Here is a 20,606-nt window from a genome sequence, read left to right as displayed (position 1 = left end):
AAGAGAGATGAGGGAATGTAAATCTGAAAGTGAGGGAGGGCAAGGAGACACGGAGCTTGGGCGCTAACATAGTTACTCTGTGGTTTGTCTTCCTGCTCCGTAACCAAGGTCACGACCCAGAAGGAAAACATGAGGTTTCTGTGCTGAGGAGTTACAATTGTCAACTGGCAGTCCACAATTGCCTGGGAAGGGAGCCTTAATAAGGAATTACCCAGATCAGATCAGGTTGACCTACCAGTATGTCTGGGAAGCAATTTTCTTTTTCTTTTCTTGAGATATGCTCTCATGATTTAGCCCTGGCTGGCCTGCAATGTGCCATGTAAACAAGGCTGGTCTCCAATTCACAGAGATCTACCTGTCTTTGCCTTCCAGGTGTTGGAATTAAAGGTGTTTACCACCATGCCCAGAGTGGAGGATTTTTATTAACTGCTTTAGTTGCTGTGGGGAAGACCTGCCCATTGTGGGCGGCACCATTCCTTAGGTTTAAGTTCTGAACTGTGTAACAGTAGAAAAAGTGAGCTGAGCAGTAGTCACTCATGCATTTATTTCTCTCAGCGCTTGACTGTGGCTGAGATGAGATTAGCTGCTTTAAGCTGTGACATTCCCATAATGATGGACTGCAGCCTGGAATAGTAAGCTAAAATAAATCTTTTTGTCCCCAGGTTTCCTTTTGTCAGGATGTTTTTAATCACAGCAACAGAAAGAGAACTAGGGCTGTGTCTGAACTTGACTCCTGTGGTGGTTTGAATGCACTTGGCCCATGGGAAGTGGCACTATTAGGAATTGTGGCTTCATTGGAGGAAGTGTGTCATGGTAGAGTCTCTTCCTGGCTACCTTTGGATCAAGATTTAGGTAACGCTCTCAGCTCTATGTCTGCCTGAACACTGCCATACTTTCTGCCATGATGAAAATGAACTGAACCTCTGAGACTGTAAGCCAGCCCCAATTAAGTGTCCTTCATAAGAGTTGCCTTGGTCATGGTGTCTCTTCACAGCAATAAAACCCTAACTAAGACAACTCCGCTGCTCCTCACTCATTCACTCTCCTGGCTGGTGGGTGGGATGTATACAGAGCCCAGCAGAGAACTACATGGTATTCATGTAAAAACAAAACAATCCTTTGGCTCCATTGCAGAGCCTACTCTTCCCACTAGCCTGGGTACAGGAATGGGTCATCAATTCCAGTCCTAACTTCAAGAATGAAACTTTCTACCCAGATGCAAGAGGCACAGCTACTAAATCCCAGTTACTGGGAAGCCTGAGGCAGGAGGAGCTTAAGGCCAGCCTCAGTAGTATAGAAGGATCTCCATCTTGAAGCATCAAAACAATCCTTCACCTTGCTATTGCCAAATGGCTGTGGTCTGCAGACAAGTCCAGCTGAGAAAACCTCAGAGCCCGGGGAGGGAAAACAGTGGCGCTGCTGTGGAATTCGGGAAAGGGATTCTTTGTCAGATTTTAGTAGAAAAAAAAAATCAGAGAGCCAACTTTTCTCAAATATAGAGAAAAGGAACTTGGAGGTTTTTGTTCCCCACCATACCCTGCTGAGACAGGGTTTCTCTGTGTAGCTCTGGCTGGCCTTGAACTCAGAGATACACCTGTTGCTGTCTCCTGAGTGCTGGGATTAAAGGCATGTACCACCACCACCTGGCTCTTTGTTTTGTTTTAAATACAGGGTCCTATCTATCTATCTATCTATCTATCTATCTATCTATCTATCTTTGTAGCCCCTGATGGTCTTGAACTTACTATGCAAGTGAGGATAAATTTGAACTTCTGTTTTCTCTGCTTCAACCTCCAGAGTGCTGGGATTAGAGGTGTGCACCACCAAAACTGGTTTCTGGAGTACTGAGGATATAACACATGGCTGTATGAGTGCTAGCCATGCAATCTGTCAACAGAGCCACATTCCAGCCCCTGTGACATTGGGAATTATTTATGTGTTTGTTTAAAATTTTATTTTGTTTTGACTTTATTAATTTGGTCTTATTTGAGACAGAGTTTTTCTGTTAGCCCCGGCTCTCCTGGAACTCAGTCTGTAGACCAGGCTGGCCTTGAACTCAGAGAACCTCCTGCCTTTGCCTCTCAAGTGCTGGGATTAAAAGCGTGCATCACCACTGCCCAGCTGTCTAAAATTTTATAACATTTATTTATTGCTGTGTGAGTGCATACTCATGCAAGCCTCAACACTTGGCTGGAGATCAGAGGATAAATAACTTGTGTGTGTCAGTTCATTCCTTTAGCATGTGCATGGAACTCAGTTGTCAGGCTTGACAGCAAGTGCTCTCACTGGCCCAATTATTTATCCTTATGTAAATGAGAGCAGTTACACAGGGCTCTGCTTGGCACCTCCTGTTTCATTATTTTAGAGTCATATGGAAGAGTCCTATTTAAGACCTGGAGAAAACTCGTGTCATCAAATTGGTTCCTGCCCCCAAAGTTAATCTGTTTTCCAAAGCAAGGGCCTGGTTAAAGTCTGCGCTCTGGGCTTGGTCATCATCCTTTAGCGAGGGGTCAGTGAAGGGAGAAGCGTTGAGGTGTGCCGCCTCGTGGGCCCACTTGGAGCTCTTGTTCTGCCTCTGGGGGCCTCTTCTGCTTACGGTGCCTATGTGTGCAAGTTCTTCCGAGGGGGAATTATCCCTGGGAGCTGTACCCAGGGATAAGCCTCTGGGCTCTTGCCCAGTGTCCCTGTCTGAAGGTAGATTAACCTAACTGGCAAAGTAGGACATAACATTCTGTGGATCCAACTTCCCAAATATACTCATCTGATAGATTCAGAATGAGAAGTGATCTGTAAAACTGCTACACAGAGTAAGTAGTGGGAGAAAATTACACCCTTGTAGAAAATGCATTTTCACCTAAGAAGTATGTTCTAGATATAAGTACTTGGTACCAGTTCAGCACTGGGGCATTGGGCAAACCTTCTATCTCCTACCAGGCAATGATGGCAATAGGGAACTTGTCTACATCCCAGGGACCAGGTCAACAACCCACCTTGTGCACAAATTGTTCCACTCGGGTCTGAAGGCCCCACACCTCGAACTTGACGGTGACCAGCTTGTAGGAGCACATGATGGGCTGATGGTTGTCTCGCCAGCCTTCTCTTAGCTGCCCTCGGCCTGTCTTCTCAGACTTGAAGTGTTTAGGATCCTAGAAAAGATACACCAAACAAGCTGGTATATTAAAACTTCATAGTCGTGGGTGGGGCAGCACAGGCCTGTAACCCCAGGCAGAGGCAGGGTGGTCAGGAGTTCAAGACCACCTCAGTTACATATTGAGTCTGAGGCTAGCCTGGGCTACTTGAAACGTTGTTTTGTTTTTTTAAAGATTTATTTATTTATTTATTTATTATATGTGAGTTCACTGTAGCTGTCTTCAGACACAGCAGAAGAGGGAGTCAGTTCTCATTTCGGGTGGTTATGAGCCACCATGTGGTTGCTGGGATTTGAACTCAGGACCTTTGGAAGAGCAGTTGGCGCTCTTAACCACTGAGCCATCTCTCCAGCCCTGTTTTGTTTTTAAGGAAAAAAAAAAAGGCTATCTATATGAAATGTCCAGAATGGGCCAAATCCACTTAGACAGAAAGTAGGCCATGGCTACTAGGGACTAGGAACAGGGAGGACCATGGGGCTGAAGAGATGGCTCAGAGGTTAAGAGCACTGACTGCTCTTCCAAGCAATTCCCAGCAACCACATGATAGCTTACAACCATTTGTGATCGGATTCAACACCTTCTTCTGGTGTGTCTGAAGATACAGCTACAGTGAGCTCATATACAAATAAATCTTAAAGGGGGGGGGGCACTGTTTCCTGGGAAGAGCTGGAGAGGCCTGGGAAATGTCTCAGCAGGTAAATACCCTTGCCATGCAAGCTTGAGTGCCCAACTTCCATTCCTGGAATCCACATAAAAAGCCCCATCGATGGGAGGCTTGAGAGATGGCTCAGCTGTCAAGAGCACTGATTGCTCTTCCAGAGGATGTGGGTTCGATTCCCAGCCCCCACATGGCAGCTCACAACTGTCTGTAACTCCAGTTCCTGGGTACTGACACCCTCATACAGACGTGCATGCAGGCAAACTAATACACATAAGAACATTTAAAATGACATTAAAAAAGGCCAGATGTGGTGGTAAACATCTGTAATCCCAGCATACTTATGGGGAGATGAGACCAGTAACCTCTGCAACTGAGGTTGCTGTACAAATGGAGAAACAGAAGACCAAGCCGGTAGGAGGGACAATGGCCTCCTGAAAGCTGTCTACTGACTCTATGTTCACACACGTATGCACACGCACGCACACACATGCAGACTTAAAGAAATAAAGCTAATAGACTGGTCTAGCGATGGTATCCATGGTGGAAGACATCTTTCCGCACAATCTGAAACTGTATCCCTGCACGGCCGCTCAGATTTAGCTCGGAATAAATGACCTCTTATTCCGGTTTCACACTGACAAGGCAGGGCCTTTGTCCTTCCTCTGTTGCTTCTCTTTTAAGAGTCTGTCTGTGGCACTTGTCAGCTGAAGATACAACTACATACAGCACCATGCTGGGAAGTGGCTCAGATGGTTGAGCGCTTGCCAGCATGCATGAAGTATTCTGCGGGAGCAAGCAAGAGCTCTAACCACTGAACAATCCTGCCAGGACATCAGTAACCTTCCCCAAAGCTTCATTCTCCCTAGATAGCCCTTCTTTCTTTTTTTTTTTATTTTTTTTTTAAGATTTATTTATTTATTATATGTAAGTACTGTAGCTGTCTTCAGACACTCCAGAAGAGGGAGTCAGATCTTGTTATGGATGGTTGTGAGCCACCATGTGGTTGCTGGGATTTGAACTAAGGACCTTTGGAAGAGCAGTCGGGTGCTCTTACCCACTGAGCCATCTCACCAGCCCTAGATAGCCCTTCTTTTTCTGCCCATCTCTCCTATTTTTTTTTTTTTTCTTCAGGAGCCTGTCATGTGTAGCCCAGGTGTTCTGGTCACCCCCACAACATTGTGAACCTTCTGGAGCACGGAGGGTTCTCCTAGCTAAAGCTCCAGCACACCACGGGCATCCACAAACTCAGTTCTTTACACCTGTATGGCAAAGTCTTTATGCCATCCCTCCAGTCTCAAGGTATGATTCTCGATGGCTCCACAAAAAAAATTTTAAATGATAGTAGGCTATTATGAATCAGAGTTTGGGGAGAGGTTGGATGTGAATGAGAAGTCTACTGTATTACCACAGCCAGAAGGCAAAGTCTGTAAAAGTAGGAGCTCGTGTGTTAAGGTCAGAGGAAAATCCAGGACTCAGTTCTTTCCTTCCCCGACATGGATTCTGGAGCTCAAACTCAGCTCCTCAGACTGGGCAGCCCAGAATAGAACGTCCTAAGTGGACAGTGAAACTCTGGCTTTATGTCCTCAATTTACTAGACAAAGACACTGAGACTTGTGGGAAAAAAAAAATCAGGTATTTCACCTGAAGATCACAGCAGCCCAGTGCTCTTTCTGCCACATTTACTTTCAAAATTAGCCGGGCGTGGTGGCGCACGCCTTTAATCCCAGCACTTGGGAGGCAGAGGCAGGCGGATTTCTGAGTTCGAGGCCAGCCTGGTCTACAAAGTGAGTTCCAGGACAGCCAGAGCTACACAGAGAAACCCTGTCTCGAAAAACCACAAAAAAAAAAAAAAAAAAAAAAATCAAAATTAAATAGCCAATTTTTTTTTAAACATAACTCAGTCCTGAAGAATCGATTAACAGTTGGGCTTTGTATGGGAACAGGATGTTCCTCACCCAAGACTGGGGTCATATCTATAGCTGATAATTTTGTCTAGTAAATCTCTAATGTGGCCTATAATTAGAGATTCCCGTTCTAAGTGCTGGAGAGAGGTACAGAAGGAAGGCTTCCACCAAGACACCTTTGATCCAAACTCTGAATCAGATGTGAATGGACAGTAGTGAGCCAAGAAAAGGTGCTTGTGTGTGTACACATGTGTCTATGTGCATGTGTGTATGTGTGCATGCATGTGCGTGTGTACCCATATAAGCCAGCAGGTATAACTTGACTTAGCTTAGACACACACCATACGTGCAGGTGAAGGTCAGAGGACTTTGTGGTTCTCTTCTTCACCATGTAAATGGGTCAAATGTAGGTCACCAGCTTGGCAGCAGATGCCTTTACCCACTAAGCCATCTTATCAGGCTGGTTATTAGGGCTTATTTGTTTGTTAGCTTCTTTCTGTCCCCCCACCCCAAGACAGAATTTTTCTGGGTGTCCTGGAACTGCTTCCATAGACCTGGCTGGCTTCAAACTCACCGAAATCTGCCTGCCTCTGTCTTCCAAGTGCTAGGATCAAAGGCAAGAGCCACCACTATCTAAGCTAGGTTATTGGCTTTTTTTTTTTTTAAAAAGCATTTATTTATTTTATGTATATAAGTACATTGGCTCACATGTGGGAATTGAACTCAGGACCTCTGGAAGAGCAGTCAGTGCTCTTAACCACTGAGCAATCTCTTCAGCCCAGTTATTAGCTTTTCATAAAAGGACATAATGTTTTGTGTTAGTGTGACCAAGAAGCTGTTGTCTTTATTTATTTATTTATTTATTTATTTATTTATCGACGGACAGGGTTTTATTCTGTGGTCCAGGCTGACATGGGAACTGTGGCAATCCTCCTCCCTCAGCTTCCTGACTGCTGGAGTCCAATACACTGAAAATTTTGTGCAGTGGCTGGTGATTCCCCAAAGGGTATGCGAAGGGTTGCCCCTGGAAACTATAAGTATGATGTGATTGGAAACCAAGGTCTTTGCAGATGTAATTAAGCTAAGGATCTTTAGATGAGATCATCCCGGATTAAATGGATGGGCCCTAGGTCCAATGACAAGTGTCCTTGGAAGAGACAGATGGGAGGACATAAAGAGAGTCACTTGAGGACAGAGGCAAAGATTGGAGTTGCTCAGTTACAACCCATGACCTCCTGTAGGAACTAGAAGCCAGAACACCCTCTGGAGAAACAGTTTTCAACCTGTGGGTCACAGCCTCTTTGGGGGCTAGGGGTTGAATGACCTTTGCACAGGAGTTATCTAAAACCATCAGAAAATATTTATATTACAATCCATAACAGTAGCAAAATTACAGTTATGAAGTAGCAACAACAATCCTGTTATGGTTGGGATCACCACAACATAAGGGACTGTACTGAAGGGTCATAGCATTAGGAAGGTTGAGAACTACTGCTCTAGAGCCTCATCCTGAGCTCAAGATCATGACAGAGACTTCTAGGGAAGAAGTGTAGGTGGAGCAAGGTCAAGGTCCCAGAGCTTGGCTTTAACTGGACTTGGGTACTCAGAATCTTAACATCTAGGTTTAGCCACTGCTATTAGATATAAACAGATAAGGAACCTGAAACTCAGACATGATCAGCAATATATCCAATACTGTCCCCTCATCCCTGAGTCCAGGTGTTTAACTCACCACTAATACCGCCCCACCCCGTTCACTGATGAGATTTGACTACAGGAAGAAGTAGGCAAGAGACTCTGGCGAGTTCCTGGGTCTTTTCTGCTGTAATGACACCATCTAGGAACCAGGGTCAGGACCCTACAGCAGTTTCTGTGTAGCCATTTCCTCTAAATTGAAACATTCCCTCTTTGAGCAGGAGAGAAGGCTGAGCAACTTGCACAACCCCGGAAACTCAAGGAACTTACAAGGTTCAGAGAATTCAGAAAGTTACAAGGTTCTGTAACCAGAAACAATTGTTGCAGAGTAGAGCCTTTTCTGCCGGTGAAGCTGATAGCCATCACCCATGCTGGGATGGGCGGCTTTTGGTGATGCAAGCTGCTTTTGAGTGATCTTCTAAGTAACTCCTCATTCATAGTCCATAAGTAACCCCACCCAACCAAGAGATTTGGGTGGATCCCTTTCCTCAGTCTGTCACCGGTGCTCTACCTGGGGTGAAGAGACGTTTGTTCTAGTCTAGCCAGGCTAAGTTGGCTTACAGCCTTAATTTTCCAGCCTCCATAATTAAGAAAGAAATGATTACTGTTTCAAAGCTACTCCATCTACAGTCTCCTGTCACAGTAGTCTGAGTGGAGAAAGATACAACCCTTTCCACAGGAGGACAGGACATTTCATCTGAAATCCTGGCATAGTCACTTAAAGGAGATCCACAAGGTGGGGTGGTGTTCATAACTGTCTTGTGGTGTCACCACAAGGCTCTGAGTGTAAACTGCTGCTCTCAGCATGGAACACCGAAAGTGCCCAATGCTTGCCTTCATCACAGAGTCACACAGACATAAAGCCCATGAGACATGCTATCATGTGGTTTTCTTAGCTCACAACAAGCACTGAAGAAGAAACACAGGCGGCTGCTGGCCCACCTGGCTACCCTGTAGTCAACCTTGTAGGAAAACAAGCTCAAATACAAACATGACTACACAACAGAATGGAAGTTTCCTTTGGGAAGTTATAGACTGGCTGAGCACTCCTGTTTTTAGGAAGTTGGTACCTGACTGGGTCTGTACTTCAAGAGAAGGTTGTATTGTTTTGTTTTAGACAGGGTTTCACTATCCAGCCTTGGCTGTCTCAACGTAGACCAGGCTATTCCGGAACTCACAGAGATCTGCTTGTCTTTACCTCCTGAGTGTTGGGATAGGTTATACCACCATGCCTAGCCTCCAGAGAGGGGCTGACAGTTGTTACTGGAACACAAATTATTATTGGTGAGACACATGGTCAAGGTCACGTGGTAGTGTTCAGTGCCCACACACAATGTGTCACTACCTGTTCTATGGGCTGTTTGGTGAGTGGGCTTTACCTGAGGACATCACTCAGGAGCCACCCAGAGATGTCTCTTCCCTGGCATCCACTGATCAGGGACTCCCTGACACAGGATGGGTTCATGTTGAACCCAAAAGGTGACTTACAGGTATGTCTGGGTGTGATGAAAGTCACCCCTAGCTATCTGCTCTTTGTCCTTCCTGGAACCTGTCAAGTTGGGGCGGGTGGAGCTCTTCTCCTAGATGGGGCACTTGGGTATTTTGTGTTCTGTTACTGAGGGCTTAGATGGCAGAGATTTGCTGTCTTAGTGTGGAAGCAGACATCCGAAATGATCAAGGTGTCATGCCTGCCGCCTTTGTCTTCCTCAGCATCTAGGGGTTTTGCTGGCCCTCTTTGACATTCCTGGGCTTAGAAAGCACACCTTGGGAGTAATCACAGGCAATATTCCCCTGTGTGTCTATACCATCTCCCTTCTGTGCAGTTCTGTCTTCGTGTCCTCACATAAAGAACACCAGTCATATGGGCTCAAGGCCGACCCTAGTGACTCTAACCAACCCACCCATTACAGTTCTCTAGCTTCAGTTCACATACATAAATGCTACAAGCAAGATTTTGATGGCTTACTTATGTATTCATTGAGAAAGGGTATCTATTTATACAGTCCTGGCTGTCCTGGAACTTACAAAGTAAGACCAGGGTGTCCTGAATTCACAAAGATCTACTTGCCTCGGCCTCCCGAGTGCATTATCACGCTGGCTTTAGATCTTCTCAGATGGGCACCATTAAACCCATACCAAGGGTCATAGAAGAATGTAATAGTTTCTGTTGTTATGTGGCACAATATCTGTTAGAAGTTGGTTACAAGAGGGAAGTCTTCTTTTAGCTCTCAGTTCAGAGGGTCTCCATTCATCATGATGGGAGCAGCATGAGGGTGGGAGGCTCCTCCTAGATGCGCCAAACACAAGGCAGAGAAAGACCCAGGCCAGACCCAGAAGTGGATATAACTCCACCCACTAGTGATCTACTTTAATAGGTGAAGCCTCCACATCCGAAAGGCTCCACAACCTTCCGCAGAACACGGCCACCAGCTGAGCCTGTGGGCAACATCTCGCATTCAAACCGGATGAGAGAGATTAGTCAGATATCCAGATTTCTGATGTCTCTTCTACCGTTTAGTCACTTGGTCACGGAGCTTCCCAAACACCACTCTACCTACGAGTGGATCCACTGGGTGACTGGGAAACTCCGCTAGCAGAGCTCTTGCCTGGAGATATGCACTCAGCTCCTCTAGCCCAAGAGCTGGCTGCCTAGAGATGGGCGAGGCTGTGTTCTTCTGGCCAGGGGCTTCTCCATTCCTCCAGTGGTGAAGTCTCTGGCTCTGGACTCTGCTGGTGTTCTCCAGACCAGGCAGAGGGTAAATTGAACACTTGCAGCTAAAGCCCATCTATCTAGAGAGGGCTGAGCTGGTGCCAAGGCCATTTCCCTAGAACTTGGCTCGCCACTCCTTTCCCTTGGCACATCTGTAGAAGGTTTTCCCTCTACTAGGTCAGCAATACCTGGAGGCATTGGTATCTCACACCAGGACAAGCCTACAGAGGCAATGCCGAGGAATTAGGCATTCAGGAGCCCATGGGAAACTGTTCCTGTGTGACTTTATTAAACTCACATCTGGAAAGTGCAAAGAGAAGCCCACAGGAGATCTTAGCCCAGCTACAGGGGAACTTGCATCTGGGAAGTAATACTATATTAGCCACATTAGCTGAGATATGACATTTCCATGATTAATTACACCTCCAGTCAGAATCACAAAGGACAATAGCCAACAGGGGCTTGCCCTGCTAATTGAAATGATAAGTTTTTGATAAACGGTTAAATATAAAAAGGCTAAATGGGAACCCCAGCCGGGAATTGCTATATTATATAATGATAATACTTAGCCCCAAAGTAGAGAGGAAGTAAATGAAATACAAATTCCATGCTAGATTTTCTTTTTCTCCAAGGTCACTCCAAGGTGATGGCTAATAGTGATTAGCTTGACAGGCTCTAGATCACCTTGGAGGTAAACCTCTGGGCGTGTGCATAAGGAATTTTCTAGGATAGGTTAATTGAGGTGGGAAGATCTCTTCTAACTGCTGGATTGCATAAAAAGGAGAAAGCAAGGTGAACACCAGCATCCACCTTCCCCTTCCCAGCCGTGAATGCCCACGTGACCAGCGGCTCGCTTCATATGCCTACCGCCGTGCCAGGATGGACGGAACGAACCTTCAGACTCTAAGCCAAAATAAGTCCCTCCCTTCTGTGAGCTGCCTTTGTTACACGGTTTGTCACAGCAATGAGAGAATAACCAGCACAGCTTCCAGTTCTGTTACAGTTGGCTTTTTCAGGCAGGGTCTGGCTGTGGAGCCCAAACTAATGTGGGACCTGTGATCCTCCTGCCTCAGCCTCTAGAATGCTGGGATCATTTTCCACCCATGAATGGCTATTTCACTGGGAAGAAATTTAGCCCAAAATTTAGTACAGGGTTTCTTGAACTTAAAAATCCTACAAGAGGTACATAAAAACACTTTTAGAGACTATTGTCCTAGAGGAGGGCATGCTAAGTGATCCTAGTCATGTCAGATGTTCAAGTCAGGGGGCTCTACAGAGACAGAATATACATCAGTGGGTTCCCAGGGATGAGGTAGAGGTGGGGACATATCCGTCAATATATTTTTAAATTACATTTTATCTATATTTATCTATGCATTTATCCATCCATCCACTGATCTATCGATCTATCGATCTGTCTCGGATGTGTGTGTGTGTACATGTGCCATGGTGCAAATGTGGAATTCAGAGGACAATTTGCAGGAATTGACTCTATTCTTCCATCTGTGTGGGCTCCAGGGATCAAACTCAGAACATTAGGCTTAATAGCAAGCACCTTGACCTATAGAGCCATCTCCCTGGCTAAATGTATGATTCAAACTGTCTCCTCTAAATGGGTGAATCCTCGGGTCTGAGATCCGTAGTTCACAAAAATCATACTCGGGAGTTTTCAGAGCACGCATACTTGAGTGCTAAGTGAAGACTTGACTTAAAAGGTCAGCCATGATAAGTCAGTTTACAAAAAAGAGAAGAACAGGCCTAAGTGGAAGTCATGGCTGGAAGGGTCAATTCTTGCTTTGTTAGCAGTTAGCACCCAAAGTGCTATTTTTAAGGCCTTTGCTCTCGGCACCAGAATGCACCGCAAACACAGCGATTTATGCCATCCCCCTGCAAAGCGACTCGGCTAGAACAAGTTGGCTCTTAAGTTTTGTCTGGCACGTAGAGAGCTAGAGAACAAAAGTTCCCGTGGTGGGGGTGTCTTGGCATGTGCTCTACACCTGTCCCAGTTAAAATCTAGGGCTAGAAACATTCAAAACTCACCATGCTGAGAAGAAAAGAAAGAGTGTGAGAATGGGGACTTGGGATAAACACTACGAAAGAACTGAACACTCTACAAAGACCACTCACTACTGATGCTTTCCATGGGCCAGGGGAAAGACCAGGGAAAAATAAAACTAAACAGGCCCCTTTTAGTGGTTGGGGGTCAGGTGGGGCTCAGAAGAGAGCCAAGGATGGAAGAAAGGGATACCAGCATATGGGCTGTGTGACAAAGATTGACTCCAGAGCCGGTGCCAAGCACGTCATACACAATTTCACTTAATCCGTGAGATGTCACTGTCATGAAAAAAAAAAAAAGAAAAAGGATTGGGCCTTTGTCTGTGGTTCCTGGGATGGTGCTCCTGTAGTTGTTGGAATTTCCCAAGCCAGAACTGTCTTTCCCATCTATTCATCAGGAATCCCTTCCAACATGCCCTCATCTGAGTTAATGAGGTGGACTGAGTTAGAGCTCTCGTACAAAAGGGGGACTGGTTATCAGAACAACAGAGTGACAGAATACCCCGGCCACTGGTCTCTAGAAAACAGGGGAGTGCTGGAGAGCCAGATCTGTAAAAACTTTTAAACAGTAAGACTGGTGTGGCGGTTAAGAGAGAGTCCAAAGTTGTTTTTGTTGGGTGCTTTGTGACGACAACAACAAGACAAGTGGCAGAGATATTCCCCTTTAGGAGGAGAATAGGCAAATTTTGGGGCTTCTATCGCTATCCTCCTCCCAGATGAAGTATAAAATGCTTTAAGAACTTGAATATAGTAAGCAGAGAGATCCTAAGCCTTGAATTGTGTCCTTGCCCACCGACCATGTTTAAAGCAGCATGAACCCCTCACCAGATGCCAGCAATAGACTCTTGGCCATCCTGGTCTCTAGAACTGTGCTGTGTGTAACTAAACTTCTACTGTTAATGAATTAACTGCTCTGTGGTCTTCTGAGATAGCATAAGAAAATGAACTAAAGGTAGGCACCATCCTGGGACCTGAAGGAACAGATTGCCAAAACTTGGCATAACGTTGAATTTGCGATCTAAGGCTTCTTCGAGATGCTGAATCAGACACGCGGCATTTGGAATGAGGTTGAACCAGAAGAGAAGAAAGAACATATTTTTTGGTAACTCTTTGCAGCACAAATGGCTTTAGTTTCTGAAGCATCTTGATGAGGTTGCAGAGGGTTTTGAGACTCTAGGAACTGGGGCTGTCATCAGAATCACACGTCTGCCTCGCTCCTGGATGCATGCTGAAAAACACCATGCACACAAACAAACTTCCCGAGTGCCACTCATGGCAGCCATGGGCCAGAGGCACATGCTTGCCTCAAACCCATCTCCAATGCTGCGATGGTTAGTTTTCTTTATTTTTCAGAGATTTAGTTTTTGATATTTTTCCTTGTGTATATGCTAGGAATGGAGTGTGGGTCTCTGGAGGACCAGCAGGATTTTAACTGATGAGCTATCTCTCCAGCCTCATTAGTTTTTATGGTCAACCCGACATAGCCTAGAATTGGTTGGGAAGAGAGTCTCAATTGACGAACTATCCAGATCAGGCTGGCCTGGGAGCATACCTGTGGAGGACTGTCTTGACAATCCAGTCAATTGTGGGCAGTGTCATCCCCTAGACTGCAGGTGCAGAATCGTATGAGAAAGGAAAAGGCAGGCACATCTGCACGCATTCATTGCTCTCTGCTCTCGACAGCAGATCCTATGACAACTGCTTCAAGTTCCCACCACGGCAACTTCTCAGCTACAAACCCCTTTCTCCTCTAAATTGCTTTTAGTCAGGATACTTTTATCACAGGAACAGAAACAAAGCCAGGATAAGCATTGTACTGGCTAGTTTTGTGTCAACTTGACACAGCTGGAGTTATCACAGAGAAAGGAGCTTCAGTTGAGGAAATGCCTCCATGAGATCCAACTGTAAGGCATTTTCTCAATTAGTGATCAAGGGGGAAAGGCCCCTTGTGGGTGGGACCATCTCTGGACTGGTAGTCTTGGGTTCTATAAGAGAGCAGGCTGAACAAGCCAGAGGAGGAAAGCCAATAAAGAATATCCCTCCATGGTCTCTGCATCAGCTCCTGCTTTCTGACCTGCTTGAGTTCCAGTCCTGACTTCCTTTGGTGATGAACAGCAGCATGGAAGTGTAAGCCGAATAAACCCTTTCCTCCCCAACTTGCTTCTTGGTCATGATGTTTGTGCAGGAATAGAAACCCTGACTAAGAAAAGCATTTACTGTATGCCAAGGACCAAGGTCATTGTCTTGCCTTGATAGCATCTCATTTCATTTCTCCATCCATGCCCCCAAAGGGAAGGGAAGACGGACACCGGATAATGATGTGTAATAGCCAAGGCGTGGTCTTCTCTGTCCTCACAGAGCCAGGCCCCTCGTCACATGAGAACAGAGGATGCAAACTTAGGCACAAATGATAGTCTTTAGACTGTCTTTAGCACAGATCCCTCTACAACAAGCTGAACTCTTTCTTGGACTTTGGCCTATGTGTATGTTTGTGTGCAAGCACTTGCATGTATAGGCCAGAAATCAATATCAGGAGTCTTATTCAATTGTCCTTTATTTTTAAGACAGAGACTCTTATAGAACTAACAGACAGGCTGCGGTGCTCGCCAGTGAGTCCTAGGATTCTTTTCTCTACCTCTGGATTTTTGGGGTTATAGGCACATTGCATCAGTCTGGCTTCATCTTAAAAAGCAAGGTGGAGGAGGGTAGATGGGGTGGCTCAGTGGATAAAGGTGCTCGCTGCCAAGCCTGAAGACCCGAGTTCAATCCTGGAGACACGTATGGTGAAAAGAGAGCACTGATTTCCACAAGTTATCCTCTGATCTCTAAGTATAAGGACACATACATTAAATAAATAAGTGTAGTGGAGAATGATCGAAGATACCTGACACTGGAAACATATAGATGCACACAGAGAGGAAGACCTGACTCTTCAGAAACATGGGAACAAACAGAAGAGAAAGAATGGACACACCTTTAAGACCATGAACAGGACAATGAATGAACATCATGCTAAACGGAGTTTGGCTGCTCATGGCTGCAATCCTGACACTGAGCACTTGAGACAGGAGGAGGGTTCAAAGTTTAAGTAGCTAGCCTTAGCTAGCCACTTAAACTTCACTCTGCTTTAGGAGAAACAGAAAGAGGAAGCTAGAGAGATTGCTGATTGGCTAAGAGCAGCTGCTGCTCTTGCAGAGGACCCGCGATTGGTTTCTAGCACCCTGGTCAGGTGGCTCACAACCTCGTGTAATTCCAGGAGATTGGACGCCCGCTGCTGGCTCCCATGAGCACCTGCACACACACAATACTCCTTTACGACGTCCAACCCCGTTCTCCCACAGGTGAATAAAATCTTTAAAAAGAAAGAAAAGACAGCACATTATAGAGCCACTTCACATCTGCTAGATGTGTGAGGGGCTCAGGAAGATGGTGTGCGAGATAAAGTGTATTGTGAAGGGCAAGTACTGCACACACTGAGTCTACAATAATGCCATGTCTACACTCTGCTCAGGGACAAACACCACAAACACGACTTCAACAACAGCCTGGTTTGGGATGAGGGATGTTAGTTTTGTGATAATCACGGGATGGTAGTTCTTCCTTATGAACACAGATCTCAGGGAACCCAGGCTGGTTTCGAACTTGCTATGTAGCAGAGGCTCTCCTATGTTGGTCCCTGGGGAAATGACATCTGTATGGTTGTTCCAGCTGTGAAGAACCAGGGATGGGAATCTGTGCTGAGACATGTTCTCAGGGTTGTCTAAGACTGACTGTTCAGGCTACGTCCAGACTACCAAAACTAGTCTGCCTTCATGGCTCCCTCCCTCCAACCTCCTTATGCCAAAAGATGACTACCAAGACCAGCCTGCTTGCCTGCCTCTTTCCCTTCCCACTACCTTCCGACATACCCATGTCTACAGGTGACCATCAAGAACTGGCTTTCTTCTGTCCTTCTCTCCCTCCCTCCATTCCTCTCTCTTCTCTCTTTTTTTCTATGCTAGGGATGGAGCCAGGGTCTCTGCACATGCCAGACATGACAAACACCATGTTACAGAGACAGACGCAGCCCCATCTTAGACTCTAACAGCATTAGTGTTACCCAGCCCCTGGTGAGGGTAGGGCTCAGGTCCAGCAATGCAGCAGCTGTTGGGGACCCTTCCCTTCAGTATCCCTCCCTTGATGGCTCCCTACCCCTGGGTTCCAAGATTCTCACAGAGGACCCCTATGGCCATGGGCACTTCTCTCTTTCCCCAAATTGAGCAAATTGTGACCCCTCTTATTACCCTGGAGGCTCTGGGAAGACAATTCCCAAACAGCTTCATTCTCTCAGAAACAGATGGTGATGTCGGGGAGAGGCAACCACCACCACCCACGGCCACCACCACCACTCACCACAACACCACAATAACAAATTTAATTTAACTACTCATCTCAGCATGAGGTAGCTGTGTCCAACAAGGACCTTTGGAGGTAACTGAGAATCTAAAGTACTCTTAACCACGAAGATGCAGATCCAGATGAAAGTATTTTAATTTGAGAGAGCTGAGAGGTTTGGAAGGGTGCAGCTAAGGACGGTAGTATTTACTCATCTGGTGTCTCTATCTCCTTTCTGGGGGCCTGTCCTTAACAAACAGCATTTAATCTCTCACCCTTGACAGTTATTGGAAAAGTTAGATGTCTCTCTCAGTTCTCTGCTCTCTCCCTTAAGAGTGGAGTCAACAGACGTTTTAGATTGCTACGAATGATGAACCAGCTGCCAAGGATGCTCTGGGCCAGGAAGACTATAAACCAGGGACCTGGAGACCAAGCTTTCAGAGTCACCTTAGTCCAAGGAGAAAGTCCTAAATCAAATTCCATCTAAAGATCCTCTCTGCTCCAGCACATTTTCCACTGTACACCAGGGGCACACAATGCTAGGACAGCCAGGAGAGCCTCATGGGGCTATTCTGTGTGTGTGTGTGTGTGTGCACACGTGCACACCCTACCTCATTCATTTTACTTGGGAACTGATTTTGGGTGTTCTAGGAGAATAGTAAAGGCTCTTAATGGCTGAGCCCTGTAAGACCCTTCTTTATTGCTATTCAATTTCAAAATCTAAACTTACTCCCTAAAATGACTAAGTTCTGTCATCAGACGAATGCTTTTACATTCCCTAAGAAGACAGGGAGAGAAATTTCCTTCATATGAAACAAGAAGCCAAGATCAAAAGGTAGCAGAGAGTTGGGTGTTGCTCGGCAGTCAAGGACACAGAGGAACTAGGGTTGAGGTCCCAGAATCCATGTGGCAGCTCACAACCATCTGTAACTCCTGTTCTAGAAGACCCAGTGTCCCCTTCCAGCCCCCTTAGGCACTGCACACATGTGGTCTGTACTTAAACACAGGCAAGACATGCATACACATAAAATAAATCTACAAACAAAACCACAAAACCCCAAAAAGCAAACAAAAACAAAGCCATCACACTACCACTAAAGCCACAGCCCCTCTTTTCTCTCCTTTCTCTCTCTCTCTCTCTCCCCCTTCTCCTCTCTCCCTCTCGCTCTCCCTCCCTCCCTTCTTTTCCGAGACAGGGTTTCTCTATGTAGACCAGGATAGGCTCGAACTCACAGAGATCTGTCTGCCTCTGCCTCCTGAGTGCTGGGATTAGAGGGTGAGCCACCGTGTCCAGCACACCCTTCACTTTCTTGACTAGGGAATCTTATTCATTCCTTTTCTCCCCTGCCCTTTAGTACTGGAAGCACATCTGAAATGTAAAAGACGCACCCTCCCTCCTACATCTGGCTAGCTTGTGTCTCTGGCCAGGTGCAGTTGGAGCCAATGAACGTACTGTTTTCTCTGGGCACAGTCATCGTGGAAGGCAAGCCTAGCAAGGGACACACTAAATGGCCAGGCAAGAGAGCCATTTGCATCATCTAAGATCTCTGCCCTTGTCTTTGAGGCTGCCCAGGGTGGGCCAGTTCTGTAGGATGGGAGTGAAGTTTGGTTTTTATTCCCCTGGAACTGCCACCTCGGCAGCTTTACAGATGGGTCTCTTGGCCTGTGCCCTCTGCACAGTCCCCTTCTTCCTCCACTGGGAACTTCACCTTGAAATCTTGGCAGAGCATCAGAGAGTCAGGATGGAAATCTTGGCAGAAGCAAGAAGCCGTGTATCAGCCTCGTGGCGAGGGCAGACTGTGTAGAGCTCATTCTCACCCTCTCTGCTGTTTCGCTGGCACTGATGGACCTGGGCATGTGACTTGGCACCAAGAGCTTTCTGACTTCCATAGGCAGCCAGGTCTCTGTGTCTGTGCTGCTTGGTAGAGGTGCTCTCTCTGACCTCCCAATTGTGTGTGTGTGTACCCACGTATACCCGGGGGCCCGTCGTCCACACTTGTGTCCTCTTTGACCGTTCTTCACCTTACTGGTCATGTCTCCTGGCGTGCTAGGGCGTTACTTCCCCAAGCTTGGGGAGGAAGCATTTTACCCATGAAGCCATCTCGCTGCTCCCGTTAAAAAGACCCCACAACAGCCCTGCTTTTCAGACCCTCTAGTTGACATAAGAACGAAACTTGAGGGGCTGGAAGGTTAGTTCAGTGGTTATGGGCATTTGTGCTCAGCACTCTGTATGCAGGTGCAGCTCTAAGAGATCTGATGCTGTTTTCTGGCCTCCTAAGGCATCTGTGCATGTGCACACACACACAGACACAAACACATGAATAAAAAATAAAAAGTAATAAAAGAAGGATGAACTGGGTCTAAGAGGTGTTGGGAGCTGCTGCTCAGGCTGTGATTTGGGTAGGAAAAGGAACCCTGCAGGATGAGAATTAACCAGGCCCTTAGGCAGGGCCATCAGCTGGTCCTGGGTCCCTAAAGTGTCCCTCAGATCTCAAATCGTTGTGGCAGTAGGTCTGTCAGCAGCCAGCCAGGGGAACATTCCTAGCTCTGGTCACCTTAATGGGAGGCTCAGAGGCTTCCAGGGGTAAGTGGGAAAAAGAGACAGAAAGCTTTGGTCCCCTCCTCTGGCCAGGGTGACAGTGTGTGGGAGAGTAGACTGGTGGACAGGCATACCTCGGAAAAACATGGTCTGGATTTATCAGCATTGAAAAAAGAATACACCCTGTGACAGGCTCCCCAACTCCCCCACAGCTACAGATTCCCCACCCCCCACCTCACCCCCTGCTACCAGCTTCTGCCCAAGGTGTCCTGGCTTAAGATGCTGGAAGGATCAACCACAGAGCTGCAAGAGTAACCCAGAAGTCTCACACTACGGGGAAAAAAATATCTCTAATTCACAACTGGTAGTTTAATGGCGACAGGTCCATTCTCTTCAATGGCACTTGCTACAAAATTATGACCACTGGAAGGAAATACAAAGCTCTCGGCCTCCCTCACTCCTTCAACAACCATTGAGAGAGCATCCTCGCGGAGCCACTGTGAAAATGGCTGGTGAGATCGGAGAATGGAGAAGCCGTGAGCTTCCGTCTCTGCACGGCTTGTGTGAAGGAAGAGCTACCATACACCGCCTGCAGGATTTAATGCAATTAGCAGATCTTCAGCCTTTAGTGAAGCAGGAGGGCATCTGCTAAAACCAAGTAAGGCTTTCCCAGACAAACAAATCCCCAAATAGGCAGGTAAAGATCTAAACCACAGGACAGTCCAGTTTGTAACCAACTAGAATTCATGTTGAAATTAAAAAAAAAAAAAAAAAAAAGAGAGCTGGGCGTGGTGGTGCACGCCTTTAATCCCAGCACTTGGGAGGCAGAAGCAGGCGAATTTCTAAGTTTGAGGCCAGCCTAGTCTACAGAGTGAGTTCCAGGACAGCCAGGGCTACCCAGAGAAACCCTGTCTCGAAAAAAAACAAATAAATTAATTTAAAAAAATTTCTTTATGCACTTATTTATTTACTTGTGTGTGTGTGTGTGTGTGTATGTGGAGTGTGCACAGTGTGGGTGTGGAGATTAGAGGACAACTTGTGGAAGTCTATATTCTTTTCAGCATGTGGGGTCTTAGGGCTTGAACTCAGGGCCTCAAGGTTTGGCTGCAAGTACCTTTAACCGTACAACCATCTCAGTGGCCCGGAGTTTACTTTTAATGGGTTTGTGCATGACATTAGCTCTAATGAGTATGAAAGAAGAGCTTCAAGGTCCACGCGTTAGAGCTCAAGGACAAATCTGGGCCCCAATAAACATACTATGATTGGCTGCGTGTAGCTGAACAACAAAAATAGCCCTGCATTTGTTGTCATTCCAGGGCTGGGACACTGTTCACAAGCGGGCCACTCAAGCTCCATCAGCAGCCATTAATAAGCTACTAACAGGATATAAATAATGGCTGACATCGACAGTGGCAGAAAGGGTAAGCAGCGAGTCAGAGGGCGGACTGGCAGGGGACAAGCCAGAGGGGAAGCCGGTCTCCTTCATCCATTCCCATGCAAGAAGAGAAGCCCTCGGGAA

General features: G+C 46.4%; 1 protein-coding gene across 1 annotated transcript in view; it reads right to left on the bottom strand.

Moving 5' to 3' along the window:
* Pitpnc1 (phosphatidylinositol transfer protein cytoplasmic 1) overlaps positions 1 to 20,606 on the bottom strand; it is a 265,819-nt gene that overhangs the window by 19,362 nt on the left and 225,851 nt on the right. Inside the window, exon 7 of the mRNA XM_029483564.2 lies at positions 2,991 to 3,146. Within this exon, the coding sequence (XP_029339424.1) occupies positions 2,991 to 3,146 (156 nt within the window). The remainder of the gene's footprint in view (positions 1 to 2,990; positions 3,147 to 20,606) is intronic.

This window comes from Mus caroli, unplaced genomic scaffold (genome assembly GCF_978045245.1).
Source record: "Mus caroli unplaced genomic scaffold, Mus_caroli_1 scaffold_13, whole genome shotgun sequence".
Classification (NCBI taxonomy): domain Eukaryota; kingdom Metazoa; phylum Chordata; class Mammalia; order Rodentia; family Muridae; genus Mus; species Mus caroli.
Note: the sequence above shows the minus strand (reverse complement) of the source record. Positions and strands in the feature narration are given on the sequence as shown.